A 26,835-nucleotide genomic window follows, 5' to 3' on the forward strand; every position below is an offset into this window, starting at 1 on the left:
AACTTCTCTGAGCTAATATACAGGGATGCAAATGGGTCACATTTTAGGAAGGAATCACCTTTAAAAAAAAAAAAAAAAAGACATCTGAGAATTTTTTTTTTAACTTTTTGAGTGCAAAAAAAGACCATTTTAGATTGAAAAGCAGTCGTCTTTTCCAGTTGGTTCCATCATAAATTATTTCTAGTGGTCATAGCTACTAGAAAATAGAAATACTATTCAGCCTAACAACCACATTCTAAAACAGAGAATATTTAATGGCCATTTTTGGCATTTTTTTATCCTCCCTACACTCAAAATAATGTGTTTTGGGATTAGTAAAGCAAAATAGACCAAATCTGATTTTAAATGATGTTTTAAATTCAAATAGGTCAAAGTGACAGACAGCTCACACTAAGGCAGTCGGACTGTGTGACAAAGTGTTTGCATCCCTAGATAAGATGTCTCCCCCTAGTCATCCTGAGACTCCATGTCCCAGAATCCCCTGCTCCAGCTGCCACTCCGCTGAACTCTCTACAGACTCATTGTTTGAGCCTCGTCTCCTCCTCCTCCTGGACTCCCTTTTCTTTTGAAGATAGACCCTCCCAGAATGTGCCTTCACCATGGCTTGGTTTGCATTGGTTTCATTTCTGTGTATTTAATTTTAATTCTTTGTGTTTTAAAGAGAATGCCTTTTGCTAAGTGTGAGGTGATCTCAGGGACTGCAGAGGGGAAAGGACATGGAGTGTGTGTGTGTCTGTGTGTGTGCGTGTGTGTGTGGTTGTGGTTGTAAATGTTGTACAGTGTTGCCCTGTGTGCAAAAATAATTGTTGTAATCATAGTTGAACATTCTACGTGTAAAGCAGGAAGAGGTGTGTCCTTGTTGGACAAAGCCACTATGGGAGCAAGTTGTTTGTAGTGAGAGGCTTTAAAAGTCGATTTTGCACTGGAGACGTCGTCGGAGAAGAAGAAGAAGAAGCATCTGTATGTTAGCAGAACGTGTGGTGCTGTTGGAGAGAGGTAGAAGAGTGTACACAGATTCCTCTAGCAACATGAAAGTAGAGTATATCTCCATGAGGGCAAAGTGGACGTCTGTTCTTGAAGGAAAATGTGCTGGTTGTGCTCAGTGTCTGACATTTAGACGCCAAGGGGCGTTGTAGCACTCTGGTGTTGTTGGGGGGGGGGGGGGGGGGAGTAAGCATGTGCATGTGTCGAGGAAAAGAAAGTGAGAAGGACACGCAGAAGCTCAGCTGGGTATTTACCGCTTGAGAAGAGAATTGATTTGCTTCTATGCATTTGATCAGTTTTAAAGATTCTCGTTTTGATCTTTTAGGGATTCTGACACAACTGGGAGCTTCACAGGTTAAAGCAGTTCTGACTGATTTAACATTCCTGGCACGTCTGCCGTGGAACATGCAAGGTGATGTGGCAGACAAATGAGTGTTCACATTCCAGAGGGACGTTATACACAGGCCTTATTCTTTGGGTATTCATTGTGGAGGAGCATGAGCAGTGCAGCACTGGATCAGGCTTTATGAATACCATCGATTCATGAAGAATGCAGACGGAATACTCACGTTCTACCAATGCTTCTCCTCCAGTCACTAATGGGACACGTGCAGGTTAGTTTACTCATCATAGGGAGTACTACTCTGCATGAGAACAGTCTTCTGTAGTCCTGAACGCCCGGGCAACAGTCTGTCATAATTAACATTCATATATATTCAAATGACCAATGGCGTTTTTATTAATCCAAGACAGGAAATGGATAAAAAGCACTAATTTTACAAATCTAATACATTAAAAGCTGATTAATTATGACATTGTGGTGTGCAACACTGTCCTGCAAACAGGTCAGAATACAAGTATTAAAGTATGAAAGGATTTTGTTCACGAGGGCTTTTATTTTGAAACCAAAACAGGAAGTGCTATGGTAAAAATGTATTATTTTCATGTCTGACATTTTCTACAGATAAAGACATTAACACTGTAGTGCTGGCAACATACGGTAACAATTACATTTCCCTAAAGCCGAGCAGAGAGAAAAAGGAAGTTCCGGTCCCTGGTGATGTCATAGAGGAGAACCCCTTTAACAAAGTGCAGTAAGGTCTGTGTAGTGTGTTTAGTTTGAGTCGTCCTGAGTTGGATCGATGCTTTCTCACCAAGTGAGAAATAGGCATGATGGAAAAATAATATATCACCATCACTAATAAGTTCATATCCTGATGATGACAAACATGAATATGCCATTATATCCTGTTACTATAGTGACATTAAGTTAATCTATGTATACTATAGGAGTCTATTTAGATTTCTGATGCAATGATGCATCTGAATACATTATCTGGAAAACCACGTCAATGGTGTTATCATCTTTATGGATGCATTATGTTTTTCCATTCCTTTTTATCATGCGTCTTCTTATCTCGAGAGGCCTGAATTTACTATTTATATTTAAATTCTTGTACAGATGCATTTATCGCATGAAATAGATAAAGCCTTTTCTTTTCTTTTTTTAATATTGCACAAATGATTCCATGAATAATTGCTGCTATTAGCATTGTATATCTTCCTGTAAATGAATCCGCTGATTTATGGACACTCTGTATCTCTTACTGTAGATTGGAAATCAGTCGTTTGTTTAAAAAAATAAATAATTGCAGACCTGGAAAACTAAAGTGGTTCAATGGCCAATATATATATTTGAATATGAAGCAGTAATGTTCCTAAAAACGAGGCACTTTGTCACGGAAGCCTTGAAGAAGATGTGGGGGTAAAAGATGGAGTATTTGCTGGGTGAGAAAGACAGAAATATAATATAGTATGAGACAAAATACATCACCATAGTCTAGTTATAATGTATGTATTATCTGGCCTTACAGCACGGGACCTTCTGATTGGTCAGTCGGTTACTATGGGTGGCTGTCTCGTATGTGATTGGTTGGCAGGTTGGAAAGGTTGGAATCCCGTTTGTTTTTAAATATTGTGGTTCAAAACAGTTATGTGGTAATGAAGGAAGCAGGGTCTAAAGTGTTGTTGTGTACTCTGTGTGTTTGTGTGTGAATGTTGGACCCGGTTGTGTTTGCGAGTTCTTGCCAAGATGGGAAATGACCAGCAGCTGCCACTTTACTTACTAAAGATAAAGTGAAAGTTCCTGCCGTCTTTCCCGTCCTGGCCTGGCTCTGTTTTAGGGGTTTGAGATCACTTCAGGCTTCTGGGCGTCGCTGTGTGTTATCGTGCCTCAGAAACCACGTGTCCATGACTTATTTCATATCGTTCATTTTGCACAAAGTCTCCAGAACGGGAATCGAAAGAGTTCATTTCTGGAATGCTTCTAAACATATGAAAAATACAACCTGATTTTATTTAATGATTCTCACGTTTTTTTTTCTTTAAATTATACTGAAAATGTTTAATTTGTTATTCATTTCATATTCTCCATCTGTCAATCACTGCTCAACTAACTTTCAAGTAAAAGGATGTCGATTGGTTTAGGGCAGTACCAAATGTCTAACAACGTCATTCTTAACGACATTGAATTATAAATCAACATTTATTTTGCACGTCTATACATCTGGTTCAAAGCTAGTGTTTCTGTAGATAAAGATTGGGATAAACAAATATTATTAGTGTTATATAAACTCATATTTCTTGTTTATTTTCCCAAAATATCTCATTCTCACCATGATGGATGAAAGATGTGCTCTCTTGCTTTCCATTCACAAAGGGAGGCACGCGGTGACACGTACTAGTCATTAAAGGAAGTCTTTTAAATAAATAAAAATACACATTTTATCCAACAACTCACTAAATAAAAATTGGAAAAAACCTTTTGGCAAGATTTATTTATTTATTTTTATATTATATATAATGTTAAAAAACCATTTGGTACAGCCCTAAATGAAATTGGGATCTATTGTTTTACATGACACAAATCTTGCATCCTTAATACATGACTTTATCAGATGAGGCTAACATAGATACATGTAGCTGATGGGCTGCCTGCCATTTCAATAAGGAACTGTAAAAAGAGAAAAGTAGCATTTATAATAAATAGTAATAACTGTTTTGCTCAGAATGGATTTAATGTTGTTTATCTCCGTGTGCTCCACCTCGCTGTGGAGATCAGAGCAAAGCCAGCAGTGTTATTCCTGTGACTGTATCAACCAGACGAACTGTTTCAATTTGTGTCCAACATATTCAAACTGATCTGTATCAATCTTCAGACAGCTTTTTTTGTTTTCTTCTTGTCTTAAGTGCTTTTATTTGTCTCAAAATGGTCCCATATCTGTGTTACATTTGTGGGATAGCCCTGCCTCAATGTGGCCTTCAACCTGGAGCCAGGCTGCTGTTTTTAGCAGGAACAATCCCATAATCCCTAACTAAACACATCACTGCTGTACTATCCAACTCAAATGTGTACCTTGGTATTATTCAACAGGAGCATTAAAAAAAAAAAGTCCTTTTATTTTTAGAGAAAAATTGGGATGCTATACGTGATTTTGGAACAAGATTTTCACTCCTGTATTACTGACTGCCTCACAGGTCATTGTGATGCCTCCTTGGTGAGAAAAGACCCAGACTTCCACACAGGGAATTTTATAAACCACCATTAAATTATAAAAATGACCACCACCACGGCCCCACAGCTTCTTTCTACCAGGGAGTTTACGCCACATGATCTGAGGTGGTGTTTTGTATTTTCCGGGCACTACAATACATTTTCCTGCCTCGGTAGTGAGTGGTCACCTTTTTTTACTACCTCCTCTTCAACAAATTCTGCCAACATCTTCTTCCCTGAGGCCTTTTTAGCTGCATCAAGTTCAATTTGTGCATATACTAAAATATTAGAATAAACCGAGCAGGTGATGCAATGCGGCCTCGTTGCGAGTTAGTTTTTTCTGCAGTTTTAAAGGAAAGAGATTCAGAACTTCTCTTGGTGCATTTCAAAGGCAGTTGGTATCAATGCAGTGTTGCATTAAAATGTGCTCGATACCAGCGGCCATATTGAAGGGAGCTGTGTAATAATGGAAGCCCTTTGACCTTTCACACATTCAGCTAACGGAAAGTTAGAATAATACAAATGGGATTTATGTCAAAAACAGTATTATTATATGACGTTAATAATGATTCTCACTTGTCTGTTGATCCTGTGGCACGGGTTTGCCTTCATGTGTTTGTGTGTGAGTGCACCATCAGAGTGGTTGTTCTGTGTATATGTATATATGCGCATATTAAGACTTATATAAAAAGAAAAATCTCAGCACAAGTTTGGGTTTTGATTAATTTAATTGTTTTATGTAATTCTATGCTGCAATCCAAAGAATAAAAATGTATTATAATACATTTATAATTTTTTTTTTTTTATCATCTGAACATCTGGTAAGAAAAAATAAAAAAGCAAGATTTAAAGAGTATTTGTTCTTTATTTCTACCAAGTGTTCATAGCACTTTTTTGATTTATTTTCATATTAAACTAGGCCTATACATATTTACATATTTCTTAAAATCATTTGTTATTGTGCATACAGTACTACGTTATTTATAATTAACAATAATTACATTTAAAAAATAATAATAATTACGAATTTGTATGACGTGATTATTTTCTTCATGCTATAATCGGTATTTTAACGACAAATATTATAGCATACTGTTCTTGAATTACCTTACTATAGGAATTAATTACATTTTACGGTATACTAAGACTTTTTTGATTCCAAGTTCTGCTATTTGTTTTTCAAACTATAATCTTTAGCTGTGAATATATAACATGTTTGAGAAGAAAAACAAAAATGAACTTCAACCAGATCTAAAATAGTTATTTGTGTAGTCGACTTTAACGGCTACACACCATCAGACAGACAAGAAAAACAGACACACTGCTTTGACTCAGATCACATTTTATTCCCTTGTAAATAGAATATCAATAAAAACACACCTTAAAAATAACAAATAAGGTTTATCCAACAGATGAAAAAGTAACAAAAGGCATATGTAGATTTTCTACATCGCAATTACAGAACAGTCTACCGTCCAAAAAAGGCACTAAATCTTGAAATAGAAAAGAACCCGGGGGTACAAATCAAAGTGACACAACAAATGTCCTGCTGAGGTCCGACAGTTTCATTCTGTACACTTATTGAATTGTTTATTGCAAAATGAAATGGAAACCCCTCTTTAGGTTTTCTTTTTTTACATTTGAATCAAGTTATATTGACAGTCATGAGCTGATTAAAGAACATTTAGACTGGAACATCTACATTATATCTTGAATGATTTCCACCAAGTCAATCCCGCGGGTCGGATCTGAAATAGCAGTCAGCTTGACCTTTCAAAAGAAAACCGTACAGCAAGGCAACTGAAGGCTCTAAAAACATACAACAGTACTGTAAGAAACAAAGTGCATCAGCAGCCTGAATCTAACTGGAAGAGCATATGCTTTCTAAATCGTTTAAGGAAGGAACAACGTTTTTTTATTCTTTATATAATCTACTACAATTGAGTCACTTTCAAAGATTAAAGTACAGAGCCAATTTAGGGTCAAAAACTGAAAGCCAAATGAAATGAAGTCCAGACACAAAGACCAGATATTAGGAATGACACGTGGAAATGATAAACAAAAAGGTTTTTTTGGTCTTATTTCAATTCTCTGCTGTTTTTCATTTCTTCTTCCCTTCATATTTTTGGCTCTAAAATGACACTTTTAACCTCTATTTCATTTCACATCAGTTTGCTGTTTCAGAACGGCAAAGTACAACTTAATGAGAGGACCACGAAGGCAGCACCTGACATGATTTAAAATCCTGAAATAATCTCATAACAGCACGTTGTCTACAAGGAACCCACGGATTCACGTCAGAAGGCTTCTGCTTGGCAGATTTCAAAGACAATCAAAACCATTTCTAATTTGGCATGACAAATGAAAACATGATGTTTTACAAACGCTTAAAGCAAAAGACAGCTGAGCTGCCGTACAATAAACACACATTCCACCAAACCATTGTAACCTCTTAATCTGAACTCATCAGATAAAGAGAAGTCTACCAGGATGAGAGGACATTTTCTATATCTATATTTTGAAGTTTATGAATTATACTTTTTTTTTCTGGAGTGGGTTTTCCCTGTTTTCAAACTTTATATTTATTGGCTCGAGTTCAAGAAGGACTTTCCCTTTCTTCAGCCGGGTCACAGTTAGTCTCCTCTGGAAATCAGCTCCACAGTCTACACGTTCACATTGGAGCAGCTGTGGAGGAACCTGGGGGGGGAGTTAGCTTATAGCTGAGCGGGGTAACGTGAGGTATTTGTGTCGAGTTTTTAACTCTCAACTAGTAACTTAGCCTAAAAAAGCACCAGGCGATGAAAGGAAGCGGTCTGCTGTTACTGCATTGGCTCTGATAAAGTGAAGGATGTACAGCCATTGTGGAAGTCCTTATCATGCACCAAATCATTAAGGCACTTCAACTTAAAAACATACGGTACATGTCATGTGTTGACTTAAAGGAAATATTCTAGATCACCTAATAACTGACCTCCTAAATGCAAGTATTATTTACTTGTTTACGGGTGAGGAATGTTAATATGTCACAATACAGAGTAAGGTATACGCTCACGACACTTACACAAACAATAAGAGGCCTGTGTCACTGCCATAGTAGATCATATTTCAACGACACTATTTCAAAAGTAAATATGTAAAAGATATAGTGCATACTTTAGTTGGAAGTTTTGAAATGATCTGAATTTAAATTATGGATCAGATATGTTGAGTATTTTAAATTATAATTCCATATTTAGTTGTATTTTGAATTTCGTGCTGACCACACAAAATTCTGCTAAAAGTTTAATTTAAAAGAAGTATTGGATAACTGAGTTATGTTGTTGCCATTTGGATTTATCCTATAGAATATAATATTTGTTTCAGTGTGAGAATTGTTTTCTCGATGCTGAGGTTAAGCAAAGTGCATTTATACTAATGTATTACTAAAAAGTATTTTCTTAAGAATAAAAAAAGGCGGTATCAGATTAGTATTGGTATGCAACATCAAAAGTTATATCAAGCAGAACCTGACTTTTTATAATTCTGTGAATGGATGCAGACGACGAAAAAATGCAGACGAAGAATTCTACAATGGCTGTACTGCGATAAATAATTCTTGATTATACTAGACTATTTAAAAAAACACTTATTTCTGTGTTTGTTTTCAAGAGAATCCCTCTCTAAAATGTGAACGGTGAGCTTTCATTTCTCCTCCTACTCTCTCTCTCGTCCGTCATTAATTCATACTGATCACTCTCAGCACCATTATATTGATCCAATAAAGTGTCATTTCAAATGAAAATACAATTCAAAACATGACAGTATGTGTTTAAAACACATGGCATATCCAGCTAAACACAGATATACCTTCACAAATTAAAAAGGAAATGCATTTTCTTTGCAATAATTTGACACATCTGATGCATCTTTGATAAGCACACTATCTGTAATACACAGCTCCATCCATCACACACACACTCAAAAAACACACAATTCAAACGTAATACTTTGGCTAATGCTTCACTCACCTCTCACCAACATGAAAGACTGACTGAAGCTAATATGTCATTATACTGTAAATAGAAATGGATCAGGATAAGTATATATATATACCCCAGTTGATATGATATACTGTGTATATATATATATATATATACTTATGAGAGTGTGCACGTACATACACGTGTACTTTATGTATTCACTTGAATCTGTAGTAATACCTCCCAACGGACTGATCTGGTAGAGATCGTCTCACAGTGATCCGCCATCTGGGTTTATAGTTTCACACTAAACACAGTTTTAGCTACCATCAACGCTTATGTGTTGAGGAACTTTTTTTTAAATGATTTGTTATTAATGTAGAAGCAAAGAGGCCTTAAGAAAGTCAGGACTAATAAGATCAAATTCTAATTGCAAAATCTGATCTCAGAATCGGCCGCAGAACGCACATCCTGGTATTTTACGGCGTCCCGCATGTGACGTACTTTGCACTGTGATATAATGCTTGTTTACAGAACAGTAGATCTGTATGGGTATTGGAACACACCCCTAATTTAAATTAAAATAAAAAAGACAAAAAAAACAACTTGAATTTCTAAACCTTTTAAAAACTCAAGGGTCGAAATTCAAGTTAAGTTAGTCAATTTCATAAATGTCTCAAGTTGTATAATTATAATTAAAACATTAACGCATTAAAGCTAAGTAGTGGCGAACCCACTACAACAACAAAAAGCCTCTTCAGTTGTCTTTACATTTTGAGAACTTGAAATACCTACTGAGAATTTGGAAGCGGGAAATCTAACCCCTCAAATGTAATTTAATTTAGGTTGTCCTTTCTTTACTTCCTTATATTAAACTTATTATACCAGGGTGCAAAATGAGGAGTGAGTCATTTAGTTTCTTTCTGCTTTTTTCTGTTTTTAAAACCACACAAATGAACCATCAACTAGTTGTTAATTAACATGCATATTAGCAGTATATTGGCTCTTTATTAATCACTATAAAACACTTATTAATGCCTTATTCTACAAGTAATACGCCATTAGTTGAGAGTTTTTCCTCAATAACCCTCTAATTAGTGCTTATTTGTTGCAAGTAAGGAAGTTGTTGTACATGAGTTTGGGTCTTAATGGGCCTAATAAGGCAGGAGTACCACAAGAATAGTAATTCTCCCATAAAGTAACGTGTTATAGCAGAAATTTAATACAGCGTATTTCTGGTATATTCATTTTAATGTCACCTGATATATAGGATGTGTGTTAAACTAATTATAGAGGTTTTTTATATATATATTCCTAAAATGATGTTCCATTTTAAGTAGAAGTAGATTAGCGCAAATGGTCTTTTCTTCCACTTTTGTGTTATAAGGTGTACCCGTGTTAAGTACATTGGTAAGAGGTCACAGGAACTCCACGAGAGGGCTTCCTCAGATATAATACAGTTAAAGTCTTGTTAGTTAGTGGTTCATATCCAGCATGCATTAGCTAAGAAACGATAAGGATGTCGGTGTGTTAGTTAATATAAAGAAATGTATGTGCGCTCATGTGCAGACGTATATATAGTTTGTTGTTACGTATTCATTTTGAGTGAGCTGGCTTCGAGGTTGGAGGAAGTTCAGAGAGGTGATGACATTTGGAGATGTTTAAACACAATGAGATAATGTGTTAGCATACACGCTAGCATTAGCCATACTAGCCTGTATACATGCTTATTGCACAGCTAGCATTAGCTATATTGACCTTGTTTACACTTAGCGGTCCTATGTGTTAATCTGTGTATGTTACACTTGCATGTATGAGATCATTAAGTGCCTTATAACTTATGTTGTATAGTTTCACTCCGTTTGAATGTCAGTGGACGGCAAATAAGTCAATAAAGGAGCACTCTCAAAAGAGTTCGGCTGGCTGTTGAATCTATGTTCCCACTCAGACAGTACAACACAGAGAGAACAGTACACCTAGTGTGTAAGAACATACAAGCAGGTCACACAGTATGATCACAAATACACTCTGTTAACAATCTGTTTTTATTCAAACGTACAGGCTGCATATGTGTTCTCAGCCTTGGTGAAACTTGCCATGTTTTGGTGTGTCTGAACCGCTCTTTAGTGGTTCATTAATAAAACAGATATTTCACCGTGTGCCTACTTTGTTCATGTACTGTTGAGGTTAATTTCAGTAGTTGTATTTACAAAGTGTGAAGAGGAGGCCACTTTAGAATAGGGAACCTGTTCCGGTCAATTAGAGTCAAACTACTAGCTTATTGGTTATGAACAAGACTTTACTTTAGAATAGGGAACATATTTTTAGATAGAAATACATCATTTTGAGTTGTTTAGACACAATTAACACTTATGGTTTCATGTGTTGTTCCATAAGAATAAATCATATTTGTTAAGTGTTATTATGGGAGAATTACTGTTCTTGTGGTTCTCCTGCCTTATTAGGCCCATATTGGGCAGCGCATATTAAGACCACAACTCATGTACAACAACTTCCTTGCAACAAATAAGCACTAATTAGATGTTATTGAGGAAAAACTCTCAACTAATGGCGTATTACTTGTAGAATCTGGTCATGTAGAATAAGGCATTAATACGTGTTTTATAATGACTAATAAAGAGCCAATATACTGCTAATATGCATGTTAATTAACCACTAGTATATGGTTCATTTGTGTACCTTAATATAAAGTGTTAGCCAAAATCATCTTAAGCCCACCGAAATAGCCCCTGCCTGCTGTGAGCTCCACAATACTGCTTATTCTGCGGACTCACTCATTGGAAGGAGCCAACAGCGAACCATATCAAAGAAACATAATTCACTGGGATGAAAAGCGCAACATCAGTTAAAATAACTTGTGTTTTATCTTTTGAGGCTGTTCAGTTGTGTTGTGATCACAGTGCAAGACCCTGAAATGATTTGAACTGTGTCAAATGCAGTGATGCCCTTTCCAAAGAAATGGCATCACTTCCTGTTAGTCAGTCTTTACGGAAGATTTAAAATGCCTAAAACAAATCAGCAAAGAAATAACGTGAAAAACAATACACACTGTGCATTTACTATTTGAGACATAATTAAATCATTCCTAATCTATTTCACTTTCTCTGTTTGATTTGACTTATTTAGGCATGTTTTGTCTTCCATAGCTGGGGAGCAAAATAAAAGTAGTTATTTTTCGTCATTATTATAATATACTAGTAATGCCTATAAGAGTGTAGCAGAGCAGGTTGGTGGTTGGAGGTAGGGTTGGGAGGTATCTCAGGGTTGGAGTTTACACGACTTTTGGTCTTTTATTTTTTTCTACTTCTTACATTCCTATAAAATCTGCTTGCATATTAACACACCTCTGATCCTTCTCCATTCGACCAATTAAAACGTCCGCTGACCGTTTCAGTCGTCCTCCAGCGTTTCCGTCTTGATGTCGATCCCACCGCTGCAGCCCGCCCCCTCCACCTGATTGCTGTGATTGACAGACGCCTTCTCCAAACTGATTGGGTCCTGGGGCTCGGACAGCGTGGGCTCGTCCTGCATGGAGGGGGAGGGGGGGGACCAGGACACGCCTGTCAATCTGGACGCCTCCGCCTGAGGGCCAGCCGCTGACACTAAGGAGCGGCCAATCAGAGTCGTACCCCTCTGTCCTGACAAGCTTCCTCTGCTCAGAGCGGAGAACCAGCTGGGGAGCAGCGTGGGGACCTGGGGGGAGGGGGAGGGGAGGATGAGTAGATTTTTTAAAGATGTTATTTCTTAAATTCCGAGATTTTAGTGTAAAGGGCTCTATACATTTGTCTCTTCACTATTGATATTATAAGAGTGTTTCAAAATCTATCCGAATTCACAGGTCGTCAGGTTCCTAATGGTAGATAAAGTTGAAGAATGGAAAGACTCTTGCCTCCGGATGATTAATATTCAATTACATATCTGGGATTTTCCATATTTCGCTTTGGGCAAGCCGATTCGTCATGCTGGGAGGAACCAAATGGGAGATTTAACATTTCTTAAGCACTTGATTTAACATTTACTTATCTTATTCTTATACAAAATATCAATAAGGAAAAAGTAAACAGGAAGCTGCTGCCGTGCATCTTTCAGCAGCACTGAGGTGGTAAAAAGAGAGATGCTCTTGATTTTCATACAATACACTTTATTACTAATAGAAAACATTTTACAGATCTCTTTGCTTGTGTTAAACAAATACACCTTTATATTCCTGAGTGCTAAGGTTCATCCAACAGTTAACTATTTCATTTTGTGTTTCACAGACGAGAAGGTAAATCAAGCCCTTAAAGGTGGGGTAGGTACGTTTCAGAAACCGGCTCGAGTGCACTAACATTTGAAAGTACACAGCCGAAAAGAATCCGCCCCTTCCTTCAGACTTCCTTACAGAGCACCTCCTCCAACACACATGAACGCGCAATGCACGCCCAATGAGGGCACGAGATACATTTGTGCGTGCACGAGATGGAAGGCTGACAGACAGGGCGGCAATCCAATCCGTTTAGCCGGGCGTGCTTTTTACAGTATTACGGCTTCCACATTTTGATGAAATTTTTGTATGGATTTTTTGTCAAAGCACTTCAGATATTCATTGCTATCGGGATGTTGAGAGCATTCCATGGAATATAACAAAAAGTGTATCTCGAGCCGGTTTCTGAAACTTACCTACCCCACCTTTAATCATGTTATGATACGTTCACACCGGACGCTATGCGATGTATGGGGGCGGCGCGATTACATGTAAAGTCAATGCAGAGACGCGGACAGACGCGAATTCGCTCCGACGGCGAGCATGAAGCGGTGGACGCGGCGCGAATTGAGGCGATTGAACTGTGCAAACGCGAGAGTTCAATTTTTTCAACTCGAGCGTCAAATTCACGTGACGCGTTCTCGCGGTAGCCAATCAGCGGTGAGGATCTCAGCCTGCTGTTACTGACGTTCAACCAGAAAACATCAGCCATTAGCTGTTAGCAGTTAGCACACAGAGCTCACAGCTCCTCATATCTGTTCAGAAACTGGACAAAAGTTAAACAAGTACAAACCACAGACTGTCTGTGTCATGGTGAATACAGTCGCTGGTTTATTTATGTCTGTAGGCCGTTGTTGTGAGTGTGGAATGAGCATATACAACGTTAGCTTAGCCTGGTCGACCCAATCTCCATTCAGAAAACAAGCATTCTAAAAGGTTTTTCGCCTGCCGTCTTGTCTTCAGACTTGTCAAGCATTAATTCAAGGTTTTTACTAACCGGTATCAGTATGTTGTTACGTCGGCATCATTTAGAAACGTCTTGTTTGAATGATGCGAGTAAACACAGCTGGCAGCCGCGGTGAAACTCGAGCGACTAGAGCGATGCGATAGGAGCGTTTAGAGCGAAGCGAATATTCGCATCACGTCCGGTCTGAACGCAGCATTAGGGTTGTATCTGCCATTTCTAACTAGCTGTGTCCATGTAGGTCATTTGAATAAGTACAAGTGGGCCTTTTTTTAAAGTTGACAGTGCCGCTCAGAAGGTGGAGCATGTACTTGGTGCGACTGTTTGAAGAACGTTTTTGTTCTCGGTTCTTGATCTTTAAATCGGTGCTCATCTAATCATCTGAAGCCAGAGCCCTTTTGAGGCAGTGTGTGTGTGTGTGTGTGTGTGTGTGTGTGTGTGTGTGTGTGTGTGTGTGTGTGTGTGTGTGTGTGTGTGTGTGTGTGTGTGTGTGTGTGTGTGTGTGTGTGTGTGTGTGTGTGTGTGTGTGTGTGTGTGTGTGTGTGTGTGTGTGTGTGTGTGTGTGTGTGTGTGTGTGTGTGTGTGTGTGTGTGTGCTGTACCTGGGTTGGAGAGGACAGGTCAGCTCGACTGAATCCGAACTGCCTGGCTGAAGCTCTCTTGTCGAATAAGGACACCTCGCAGCCCTGAGACAGAGCAGCACAGACGTCATGTTCTGTCTCAAGAACAAGGCTTCTTCACAGCCGGTTACTTATACGGTTACTATGTGACTCAATGTGTATTTAAACACGGTTACACTGTGTAACTTCACTGAGCCCGGCTGTATGTTCACAGTTCCATACCTCTGAGCGGCTCAGTGAATGATCATCATGACTCATTGACGTGTGGTTTACCTGGTCGGGGAAGTCGTTGCCGTCCACCTCATCGCTGTTGGACTGACCGCCTGGACTCTGGACCTCGATGCCATGGCTCTCCAAGATGGCTGCTTCTTCAAAAACCCAAACCTCATCATAGCATATCGACCTCAGACAACAACACACTCAGATGCAGGGTCAGGTAAGAATGAAGGAATTGCTCATTAAGAACATTCCCAAATTAATTTGACTTTAGATTAGATGTGACATGGTTATTAAAAGAGATAAACAACAATGATTTTCTAAGCATATGCTTCATGTTAAAGGTAGGATTTGCGTTTGTAGATTGCAAACAACTCAATAACCTGTCATCCTAACAATAACGCAGCAACAAAATAGAGATAGACATTACCAATGTTGGCGCGCCTCTTGATGTCTTTACGCCGATTGGCAAACCAGTTGTAGACCTTTAGAGAAGTTACCCTCTCCAAATCAGACAGCTTCTTTCCTGTCAAACACACACACACAAATACACAACTGAAGTCTCCCTCTGTGAATGTTGATCATAAAGTAGCTTCCAGGCAATGGTCAAAGACACAATGCTTCTGCAAAATATTTAAGTTGCATGTCTGTCATGATGTGGCTCCTCTAGTTACCTTCCCTTTTCTAGCTACATGACCAATTACTCATTCACATGAAGGGCTTATGAAAGGAGCTTATGAACAGTTATGTGCGAAACTATTAACCCTCACTCTTTCCTCCAGTAAAAGCTGCTACCGATACAAGAGCTAGATGCCTACTACCAAGGTGCTAAAAGTAAATGCATTATGATAACCAAGCATTTGTATTTATTATATCTAGCAAAGTACTGTGGAGGATCTCTTTAGTCAACGTCTAGAAAGAGAATCCAACGTCATAAAGCGCTGTTTCTACCTACCTGGTTTCAGAATGACTGCGTTGCAGGCGGTGGCAATCTCCTCTCTCTTCGCCTCATCAGGGTACTGATTATCAATGAAGTAGCTGTGCACACACACACACACACACACACACACACACACACACACACACACACACACACACACACACACACACACACACACACACACACACACACACACACACACACACACACACACACACACACACACACACACACAGTAGAGTGGGAGAACAATGAGAGTCAGCAGCAATGTCGGTGTAGAACAGTCAATAAAACAGGTTAGGTTCTTTCTAAAGTTGTGAATCACTGCAATTAGGCGAGGTCCTTAAATATACAATCTTACATTTTCACAAAAAATGTAAGGCTGATAGGTCCAGCACAGGAAGACAGACTGATAGCTCCGGACAGGAAGACAGTTCAAGGCACACGCAGACTAAACGCTTAATCTCCTAACAGGCCTGGCAGAGATCAATGAAAAGCCAATGTAATATTCTTTACAGTACACCCCTCCCTCACCTCTCCATCACAGCCAGACACTCCTTCCTCCAGGTGAACCGGCTCCCCCGCCGCAGACGGAAGCCCGCGGGAGCCGAGCCAAAAGGAGGCGGGGTTTGCTGCCAGTCGATCATCTCCTCCATAGCCAATGGGGCAGCTCGCATGGCAAGAGTGGCACCTGAAATACCAGACAGCGCAAATAAAAGGTCTCATTTTATTTTTGTTCATTTTCTCGCCAATTCACAATTTTCTAGTCATCACTTGAAAATAACATTTTGAATTGGATGTACAATGTAGCTCTAGCGAGTACACTTCATCATGAGGTTGGAGTAATTCATTACACCCTGACATTTATTTAAGAGCATCGAGCCATGAACCAAATTAAAGTCAAGGGACTCTGATTAGAGCATCCTTCAGGGGGAGACACGGGATAAGTAGTCTGTGCTGATCGAAGGCAAGGCAATGCAAGTTTATTTATATAGCACCTTTCAACACAAGGCAATTCAAAGTGCTTTACAAAACACGAAAGACATTAAGAAAATGGCATTTAAAATCAGTCATTAAAAAGAAAAGATAATAAAAGAAACATTAAAAGAAAAGTTACAGTGCAGTTTAAGATGTAAATAGTTCAATTAAAAGCAGCGGCAAAAAGAAAAGTCTTTAGTCTGGATTTAATCTAATTTGATCGTACATTCCTCTGTGTTGCTCTCCACTTAATACAGACCACTTATTGTTCAATCACAGGAAAACTGCTGTCTTTACTTCTGTCCCCAGGGGGATTCTCGAAATGCCCATAAAAAAGCAGACTACCCGAAGACTTTTGATTACAACTTATATCAAATCTGTAACTTTCCAAATACCCATAAACTTGGCTTCACCTGAGTACATGAAGACATCACAGCTATGAATACCAATGAGCTAAGGTACAGTACAGGGTCCTACTGAAGGAGACTTTGACAATATGCAATGACAACGTGTTTTCAGCAGATACACAGCTCTCCCTATTGTGTGGTAGTCGGAAAGCTCAGATTTTTTCGAAGTCAGCCCTGAAAAAACGGAAACGTTGACTTCAATTAAATGGATTACGTCAACAAATTTCACAAAACTGTATTAGGTTAGTCTAATTATATTAAGTTGAACCTTACGTTTTTTTAATTAAATGTAACATTATTGCTTTCAACTAACCTAATACAGTTATGTGAAATATTTTAACATAATAAATTGAATTAAAGTCAACGTTTCAGATTTGTCAGTGAGTGTTCAGAAACTCTAAGGGGTTGTTGAAGTCAAGCATTCAGTGGAGCTGGTTAAGATTTCATAAAACTGTATGAGGTTAGTTGAAAGCAATACTATTAAAGGTGGGGTAGGTAATTTTGGAGAAACCAGCTCGAGTGCGCTAGAATTTGAAAATACACTGCCGGAAAAAATCTGCCACTTCCTCACAGAGCCCCTCCTCCAACACACACGAACGCGCACATGACCAATGAGGGCACGAGATAAGTTTGTGCACAGATGGAAGGCTGACAGGCAGGTAGGCCATCCAGTTACTTTAGCCGGGCCGGCTCAGATGATTGGATGTGCTTTTTACAGCGCTACGGCTTCCACAGATTACATTTTTTTATGGATTTTTTGTCAAAGCACTTCAGATATTCATTGCTATCGGGATGTTAAGAGCATTCCATGGAATATAACAAAAAGTGTATCTCGAGCCGGTTTCTCAACCTTACCTACCCCACCTTTAAGTTTGAATAAAAACTTCAAATCAATATTATTTCTTTCAACTAAACTCATACAGTTATGTGACATTTGTTGACATAATACTTTTAAAAGTAGTAGTACAAGTAAACGCTTCAGTGTTTCCAGTGCAGGTGTGATGGTGCGGGCTGTGTTACCGGGGTTGCTCTTCTCCAGCTGGTACCAACGGAAGAAGGCTCGTTTCTTCTGCTCGCTGAGGTCCGAGCCCTGCTGCAGCAGCCAGTGGGAGATCCGGCTCTGACTGATCCCTGGAGGAAGAGGAACGGAGCCACATCTGTATCGAATGCTGGCATGACAACTCTATGTGATTCAATTGGCCCGTTTGAGATCCGGGTGAAGGCGATACTCACCCGTTACCTGAGCGACCACGGCCTGGGAGATCCGCCTGTTGGCCAGGAAAGACTTAATCTCTTCTTTGATCACAGCACTGTCCCTCCTGTGAGCAGACATGGGAATCTACTGTTTACCAAGTACAATAAATGTTTACATCTCTGGCAGGCTGACATTACACATATGGCACAAGATAACAGTCACTATACTGAAACCAGCTGTAAATCTGCCCTATATACACACAGTATGTAAATGGCAGCAGCTGTTGAGCTGAATATGTGCCGGAATCAGAGGCCCATCCTGCTATTACAGGCTCTGCTTTCTGGCATGATTTCATCTTCACACGCCCTCAAATCAATACCACTCTGCTTGCTCCTGTCTCACTGCAGACTACAGATGAGAGACACGACACGTACGTGTGTGTGTGTGTGTGTGTGTGTGTGTGTGTGTGTGTGTGTGTGTGTGTGTGTGTGTGTGTGTGTGTGTGTGTGTGTGTGTGTGTGTGTGTGTGTGTGTGTGTGTGTGTGTGTGTGTGTGTGTGTGTGTGTGTGTGTGTGTGTGTGTGTGTGTGTGTGTGTGTGTGTGTGTGTGTGTGTGTGTGTGTGTGTGTGTACAGTGCTATATGTGTGAGTGTGTGTAGGCATTTATCCTTGGATCACATTTAGATCGAGTGAGAGCTACAAGCAGACTTTTTCACCGCCATGTTGTTTGCATCAGAAACTGATTACTTTATAAATCCCGGAAATTGGGTTTGAAATAATCGCTCCATTTTAGATCAAAAAATAAAATAAATAATAAATAATAAAAATAAAAGACCGATACAAAAAAATAAAGAGTAAGAACAAGTAAGTACGTAAGCACATAACAACACATTACAATATTTGTATTAGGAAATAATTAGACATTAAAGCTGAATTGCTAAGCTTAGGACCTTCTTTCTGCTGTATATCAATTTCAGTTTATTCACCGTTTAAACTGTTAAAACACAGAAGAGTAAAAGACCTAATCAACTGAAATGGGACACCTTGATGAGATATCTGCAAGCTATTCGAACGTTTCAAGGCAACCAGCTATCAGTGGGTTCTAAAACAAAACATATATTGAAGTTCTGCCTCTCTTAAATTCAGCCAGCGAAACAAGCAGGGGATTCCTGGCAGTCAAGGGAAATACTGCAAATCCATGAGGGATCGAGTTGCCTAGGACAATCAAGTTTATGCACCAAAGAAATACACTGGCAGGACATTCTACAGTTGAAAAATGAATGAGATCTTTTGTTTAAAAAAGGTAAATAAGCTGGTCAAACACATTGTTTCCCCTAACTTAAACAAGGCGATAACTGTGATGATATTTAGTCAGCTTGGACTCAATTGTAGAATGTAGGGCATCCAAAATAAAAAATAAATTGTTGATCAAAAAGAGAATACTATTACTACAAAATATCCAGAACTTAGTCTTAAAAATATATATATGTTGACTAAATATAAAAAAAAATGAACAAGGTCATTTTAACACAGGACTAAATAAAAAATAGCTGACAAAATTGACACCACTTGTCATTACTTTGTTGGACTAAATATAAAAAGGGGACACTGTCTCAAAACAGATCTGATATCATTTATCTGCTGACTGTACTAGGGATCGACCGATATGGCTTTTTCAAGGCCGATACCGATTATTAGTAATCAAGGAAACCGATATTTGGAACCGATATACATTTGCAGTAAATCAGAAAATCTTGGTGTCCCAGTCGTCCCAGCGCGTCACAGTTTCTCTGCTGCGAGACGCCCCCCCACCCCCACCCCGGTCCCTTTGTAACTGGGAAACTGATAGAATTGGATCATAAGATCGTGGTGTTTTTGCAACTTCAGCATAGGGGATTGGGATGTTTATTGAACTTCGGCTTTCAACTGATTTACCTTCGAAACGCCGCTCACTGTTGCTGCTTGCCTCTGTCTGTGTCTGCGTTCTTCGCACCTGCCTGTAATCTGAGAAGGTCCCGCCTCTCTGGCTGGCTGCAGCCCGGAAAATCTTCAGTGTTGATTGACACTTCAGTAATAGCCTATCAGATAGCGCTGTGGGCGGGAACAGTGGTGACTGCAGCCAGAGAAATGGCCGCATCAGAGCCAAAGTTGTATCGGCAATTTGATAAAGAAAAGGCCGATACCGATAATCTGTAAAATGCGGAATATCGGTCTCGATAATCGGCCAGGCCGATAATCGGTCGACCCCTAGACTGTACACCCATACATCTGCAATGGTGCCTTACCTCATCAAGTCCTCCACCTTGTCATCTACATCCATGTCCTCCTCACTGGTCTCAAACCCGTATCCCGGCGCCGTCACGCAGCCACTGACTAGAGCGAGAGGAAACCGGGGCGGGGACAGCTTCCCATTGGTGACCGCCACCAGGCCGTTCTGGACTACTATTGCCATGGCGACGGGTGAGGCTACTGGAATGGGTAGAGGCGGGGAGGTTGTGTCGAAGTTGGTACTGGGCGACAGTGTGAGTCGGCTGTTGGGGAAATTTGTCTGGGTGGCGATGGAAGACATGGAGGAAGAGGCGACGACGGCACTGGAAGAGGACAAGGAAGACGAGGCAGGCATGTAGGGAGCTTTGTGGGTGAGCTTGTGTCCATGTTGCCGCTCCAGGTGGTCCAGGGTGTCCAGGGCGTGGAGGACCTCCGCCCGAGTGATGCCCGTCCTCCGGAGCCTCTGGAGGAGGTCGATCTGCTCGATGGTGAAACGAGGCTCCTCACACTGCTGGAACATCCTGGAGGAAGAATCACAAGAGCATTATTAGTAAAGTAAAATTATACTTTGCTTTACTACACACAGCAGTATTTCTCTGCAAACAGAAGAATTCTATACACAATTTCACTGTCTCTCTTTTTTATGTAATATAAACTAAGTATAATTCTCAAGAAAAAAAATTCATGGAGCATTGTTCTTATAATGTACCCGTATAAATAGGACCTAAGGGCTCAAAACTAACCTTTAAGAAGGGCATAGTCTTGCTTGCCGAAACTGAAAATATGGTGGCCATTTTTGGTCACCTTTTTTCACGATGCAGTTTACGTCAGCTTAACATTGATTGTGAGATACAACAAACAAAAGCTTCATAGTACCTCATTAAATTATACGTTACAACATCACGTCCAGCATGCTTTGTTTTTTGTGCATCATTGGGACACAATTTGAGTTCAACGCAGCAAAGGTGAACTCAACCAATGACAAAGAAAACTAAAATAAATAAACTAAAGAATGCAAAAATACATTGAGTGGCTATAGCACACAGCCTGTGGCCACACATATTGTTCAACAGGAAGCCTGGTGTACTGAAATAACCTCTACGTTTTCTACTTTCGATTAATTGAAACATTTTAAGGGAGGTAATGACATTTCTGTACCCACTGAGCCTAACATCCCCATGCATGAGACAATCAGAGAATACAATGGAAGAAAAGTCACGTCCCTTAGCTTCCTGCCGGCAGATTTACACACACACACACACACACACACACACACACACACACACACACACACACACACACACACACACACACACACACACACACACACACACACACACACACACACACACACACACACACACACACACACACACACACACACACACACACACACACACACACACACACACACACACACACACACACACACACACACACACACACACACACACACACAGTTAGTCATCAAAGCTCAGCAGCTGCTATCCAGATATGAAATGCTTTTCTTCTGGATGAAATAAGGCTTTTAACACAGTGAATGCATTTCCTACCCCAATAATCATATCATGTTCCCCAAATAACGTAGTGTCCGTGGTATGTTCTCAAACGAAACACATGCCCACCTCAATGTGGCTCGAGTTATTATTTTGATATGTCACATACTTTTGATTGTGCACTGATTTCTGTCACAGTAACAGCGACTGAAACCGAGAGAGAGGGAGAGAGGGAGATAAAACGGAAAAATGAGATAACACATCTGTCTCTATGCTTTCTCAGATGCAGAGAAGAAAAACAGGCCACAGCAGAGAATCAAAGTCAGCAGACATGTCGACACTTATATAGAGAAGGAGGGTGAGGGTGAGTTGTGTGTGTGTGTGTGTGTGTGTGTGTGTGTGTATATGTGTGTTTCTTGGAAAAATGCCAAATAACATTTACATCTCCGGCAGCCAAGCTCCATATTTTCTCTGACTGCTGCAGAGGATGACTCATTGTATATATAGCTAGCTAGACTGATAGGATCCATACAGGACTGCTCAATGATCATTTTCAACCAATTCTATTTCACAATAACTGTCTTTTTTATTCATAAATGCTTTCATTAATTGTTGCACATTTATGAACGACTATTTTATTCTAGCATTGATCAAGTCTTCTTTTCAATCTTCCCTCGTTATTGCAATTCTTAACAAAACTATTATAATTACAGATTATACAGCCGAGCATCTGAACTTGTTCCTTGTTGTAACACACTCTCAAAGTATCTGCGGTTAATGCAACATTCTCTGACCAAAATGGAGCATGCAAGGAAACAGAACATATAGGATATCAACTTAACATTAAACATGTAAAGATGGACAGATTACAGAGATATGACCGGGATCTCAGAAAGAAAGAACAAAGGTCCCCGGCAGCTGGATGCTAGTCGAGGGTTCTTTTCTTCAAGGTCGGCACCTTAACCCCTCAGCCACAGAGGTGCCTGACCAGATCACTTTGAATTAACCCAGCTTTTAAACGACGCTCTAAGACCTGAGGTGGCTCAGTCATGTTTAGTTTTGCTCTACATGCACTGTGCAAAGTCCAACAAGACAACAACAAATGTACCAGAATTTAGAATGACCAAAGGGATAAGTGGCTTGTAGAAAATGCACTGAAGCAGTTCCCATTAAAGCTCAGAGTGGTGACAAGAACGGGTTTAACTCCACAGACACCTGCTCTCTACGGCATTTCTTAACATCTCCAATAACATTTCAAAAAGGGGAAAGGTAAAACTCACCAGATATTCTGAAAGGCAGCAGGAATATTTAAGCTTCTTATATTATAGCCTTAAAGAGGCCCTACTATGCTTGTTTGGGCTCTCTCTTTCCTGTTGTTTGTGGTATAGGCTTTTGTGCATGCCACCCCCCCCCCCCCCCCGCCTGAAATGCCTAGTTTGTAGTCCTTTGTTTACTTCAGTAACATAGTGACATCACTACGTAACACTTGCGCTTCTATTGGCTAGCGCTCCAACACATTGTATGTGATAGGCTAAGCTAAGGGCTGGGACATCTCTCCAGCTAACCAATCAGAGCAGGTGGGCTCTGGTTTCAGACAGATGTAAAAAAAAAAAGGGGTAGCATAGGCAGTGTGAGAAAAAAAAGACCTTTTTGAACATTAAAGCATGTAAACATGTAACAGTAGAGGCACACAATATAAATATTAATCTACAAAGTAGCATTAATAGGGCCCCTTTAAATATCCATACCTGTTTGTCAACTAAGATTAGGTCAAGCAAAAATGGAAAACACTACAAAAGAGTGACTTTTATTTAAAGTAGGGCTGTCAGTCGATTAAAATATTTAATCGCATGATTGTCCATAGTTAATCGCGATTAATCACAAATTAATCGCACATTTTTTATCTGTTCTAAATGTACCTTAGAGGAATATTTTCAAGTTTTTAATACTCTTATCAACATATGAGTGGACAAATATGCTTTATGCTAATGTTTATCATTTGAACAATGACAAATATACTCATGACTATTAAACACAACAACCTCTGAACATTACAAATATTGGCCTCAATTCAACCTGGAACCTCTCTCATACAATAATACAATACAAAGTGTGTGTGTGTGTGTGTGTGTGTGTGTGTGTGTGTGTGTGTGTGTGTGTGTGTGTGTGTGTGTGTGTGTGTGTGTGTGTGTGTGTGTGTGTGTGTGTGTGTGTGTGTGTGTGTGTGTGTGTGTGTGTGTGTGTGTGTGTGTGTGTGGTCTAGCATTACTTGTGGGGACCTAAATCTGTTTACATAGTCACGTGTGGGGACTCGCCTCCCTTATGGGGACAAAATGGAGGTCCCCATGAGGGGAATCATTAATTTTAGGGTGAAGACTTGGTTAGGTTAAGGGTAAGGGTTAGGGTTAGGTTAAGGGTAAGGGTTAGGTTAAGTCTACAGGAAATGCATGTAAGTCAATGTAATGTCCCCTGAAGTGATGTATACATGGTATGTATGTGTGTGTGTGTGTGTGTGTGTGTGTGTGTGTGTGTGTGTGTGTGTGTGTGTGTGTGTGTGTGTGTGTGTGTGTGTGTGTGTGTGTGTGTGTGTGTGTGTGTGTGTGATGGATCGTTGGAGCTATGTGCAACTCAAGGCATATGCTCAAATGGGAGCTGCGTGGACGCTGCAATCATGTTGCGCACTATCCGTGCTGAGTGTGCTGACTTTTCGTACAATGTCCCACTGTCTGGCTTCCTGCATAAAGTCAAGTGTTCGGCGCAGTTGTCGGTGAAATGTCGCTCCTCTGTTTTCATTTAAACAGCTCCTTATATCCGTTAGCGCAGCTAGCTAGCACCAGATGCTAACAACAACAATGCACGTAAGGTCTCTCTCTCGCTCGCTCGGGCCACACATACACACACCCTCCCGGTCCTCCCGATGGCCAGTCGGTGCCTGCCGGTGAGCGTGGAAGTGTGGTCTGCCACAAGCGGGCAGCAGGAGCGGGGCTGTCAGCATCAGCTTGTAGATGGTATTTTAAACTACGGGGTGGCCGAGGAAAAAAAATACACATGCGTTAATCGCGTTCAAATAATTAGTGGAGTTAAAAAAAAAATTGCGTTGACGCGTTAGCCCTAATTTAAAGATATTATGTTTTACTTACACCTTTGAGTGCATGAACAAGTATAATTAAATATTTGGACATATTTTTAAATAAATGATTAAATCACACCCCAGGGGAAAACAATGGAATTTGGAAAGTCAGTCTAGAGAAACAATCCTTCCTTTAAATTAGGTGCTAGTATTGTAAGAACTTATTAAATTCAGTGTTATGTCATGAGGCCAACATCACTTTCACTTCCTTATCATGCCTGCAGACAATAGCCAAAATTCATCTTTTCTCAACAGCAAATAATAACAGCACAGGAAACGTACGTTGTATTGTTGTTGCATGGTGGCTACTGGATCAGTTTAAATGTAATCCTATTTTTTTGGGAATGAGGATTCAACATTTGTGACCATGTGGCTGCAATAGCGAAAGTGTGCAAGTAGGGATAGAGGCAGCACTAGTAATCAAATAGTGCTGACTGGCACAATTCCTTCAGGGATCTCTGCTAAGCAGCAACAGCAGGACGTATAGCAGTGTGGGCACACAGGGAATACACACACAAACACACACTTAAGCCACAACCAGAGTCACAGTTTAACTGAAATACTGTCATTGAGGAATACACTGAATGCCTCACAGCTTCAGGTGCTGAACTTGACCTGACCTCTGACCTCCCAGTGGATTAGAGGATGGTTACATTGTAATACATAATGAAACAAAACTGTAGGTGAGGCTTTGTCCTCCTTCAAAACAAACTTCACACTAGGCAAGACCAGTATCTCCCTTTTTCAGTTTTTAAAGGTGTGTCAAGTTTGCTGTAGGACTTGAAGGGTAACTATTTAGTAAATTCTAACAGGTTAATGGTAACTTGCATTACTATTCCTGAACCCAGTGACCTAAGATCCTAACCACCAGACGTGGCATAGCGTTGAACTGTCTCCTGGTTTACAGACATGTGCCAGCTTAGCAAATAGACAGAAGTCTTTTAATTACAGTAAGGCAACTTTGTAACTTCCATCGGAAACCCAACATTTAACCGAAAAAGAACCGCTGTTTTCTGTTCCCACATACTACACTGTAGTAGTCCCGATGATAAGGTAGCCCCGCTGCATTGTGTTCTATCGAAGGGATTTTACTTTCACGCCAAATCACATAGGAAAATATACATGTTCATGTTGCCCTGATTCTAGGAAAATAATAATTTGCGACAGAGCGTGTCTTAAGACAGTTAATGTTTACTGAAGGACAACTACTCAATTCGGCACATGTCATACAAGCAAATTCATTCAAAGCACCACATAAATAGTTAATTTAGCGTGTTCGCCTGTCGTGGCTGTTAACCGTAATCATCTCTACTAAAGCACACTGTGCATCGCGGTAGACCACCTGGAAAAGTTGACATTGTGTTTGTTTAACTGTTTATTGGTGAACTATGTGCATGCCGAATAAGAGGCTGACTCTGTCTGATTCAGACAACACCGTTAATATCAGTTTAGTTGGTTTTAACATTAACCGCCAAGTATAACGCTGCGGCACAGCGGCGTTTTTAAGGAGTTTTCAGTTATCACCGCACAGAGAGAAGGAAATGCATCGGGCCAGCAGGACCGTTTGAAGACAGCAGTAGTTGGAGCTGCAGGACTTTCCTTACCTTAATATTCCAGTCTCAGAGCCTCCGCAGATGTTTGTTTAACCATATATCTATAGCCTCGGGGCGCCAGGGCTCAAGGACGCTGACAGTTTTCCCAAAATGTCTCCTCTGTTTCTAATTGGGTTTCAATCCGCCGTCAGACAGATTCGCCTTTTGTCCTGCAGACAGGCGCCATGTTGACACAATGACGCAAGGAACGACGGGAGTCGCAGTTTACAGAACTTACAGTACACAGAGGTGCCAGTTCATTATGCCCGAC

General features: G+C 40.0%; 1 protein-coding gene across 3 annotated transcripts; it reads right to left on the reverse strand.

Annotated features, from left to right (window-relative positions):
* Positions 1-5,862: 5,862 nt before the first annotated feature.
* Positions 5,863-26,827, reverse strand: LOC117461488 (homeobox-containing protein 1-like). 3 transcript variants are annotated; one of them, XM_034103398.2, is made up of 10 exons: positions 26,577-26,827; positions 20,364-20,867; positions 18,118-18,203; positions 17,905-18,015; positions 16,034-16,190; positions 15,515-15,597; positions 14,990-15,085; positions 14,617-14,705; positions 14,326-14,409; positions 5,863-12,210 (listed from the first exon to the last, which is right to left on the reverse strand). In XM_034103398.2, the coding sequence occupies exons 2-10, from the start codon at positions 20,864-20,866 to the stop codon at positions 11,908-11,910; spliced, it is 1,512 nt and encodes a 503-aa protein (XP_033959289.1). In that variant the 5' UTR covers position 20,867; positions 26,577-26,827; the 3' UTR covers positions 5,863-11,907. The 3 variants fall into 3 exon arrangements, with proteins under 3 accessions (XP_033959289.1, XP_033959282.1, XP_033959273.1); XM_034103391.2 differs by having other exon boundaries at positions 14,617-14,708; XM_034103382.2 differs by having other exon boundaries at positions 14,617-14,711.
* Positions 26,828-26,835: the final 8 nt, after the last annotated feature.

The sequence above is a fragment of the Pseudochaenichthys georgianus genome, chromosome 3 (assembly GCF_902827115.2).
Source record: "Pseudochaenichthys georgianus chromosome 3, fPseGeo1.2, whole genome shotgun sequence".
NCBI classification, from domain to species: domain Eukaryota; kingdom Metazoa; phylum Chordata; class Actinopteri; order Perciformes; family Channichthyidae; genus Pseudochaenichthys; species Pseudochaenichthys georgianus.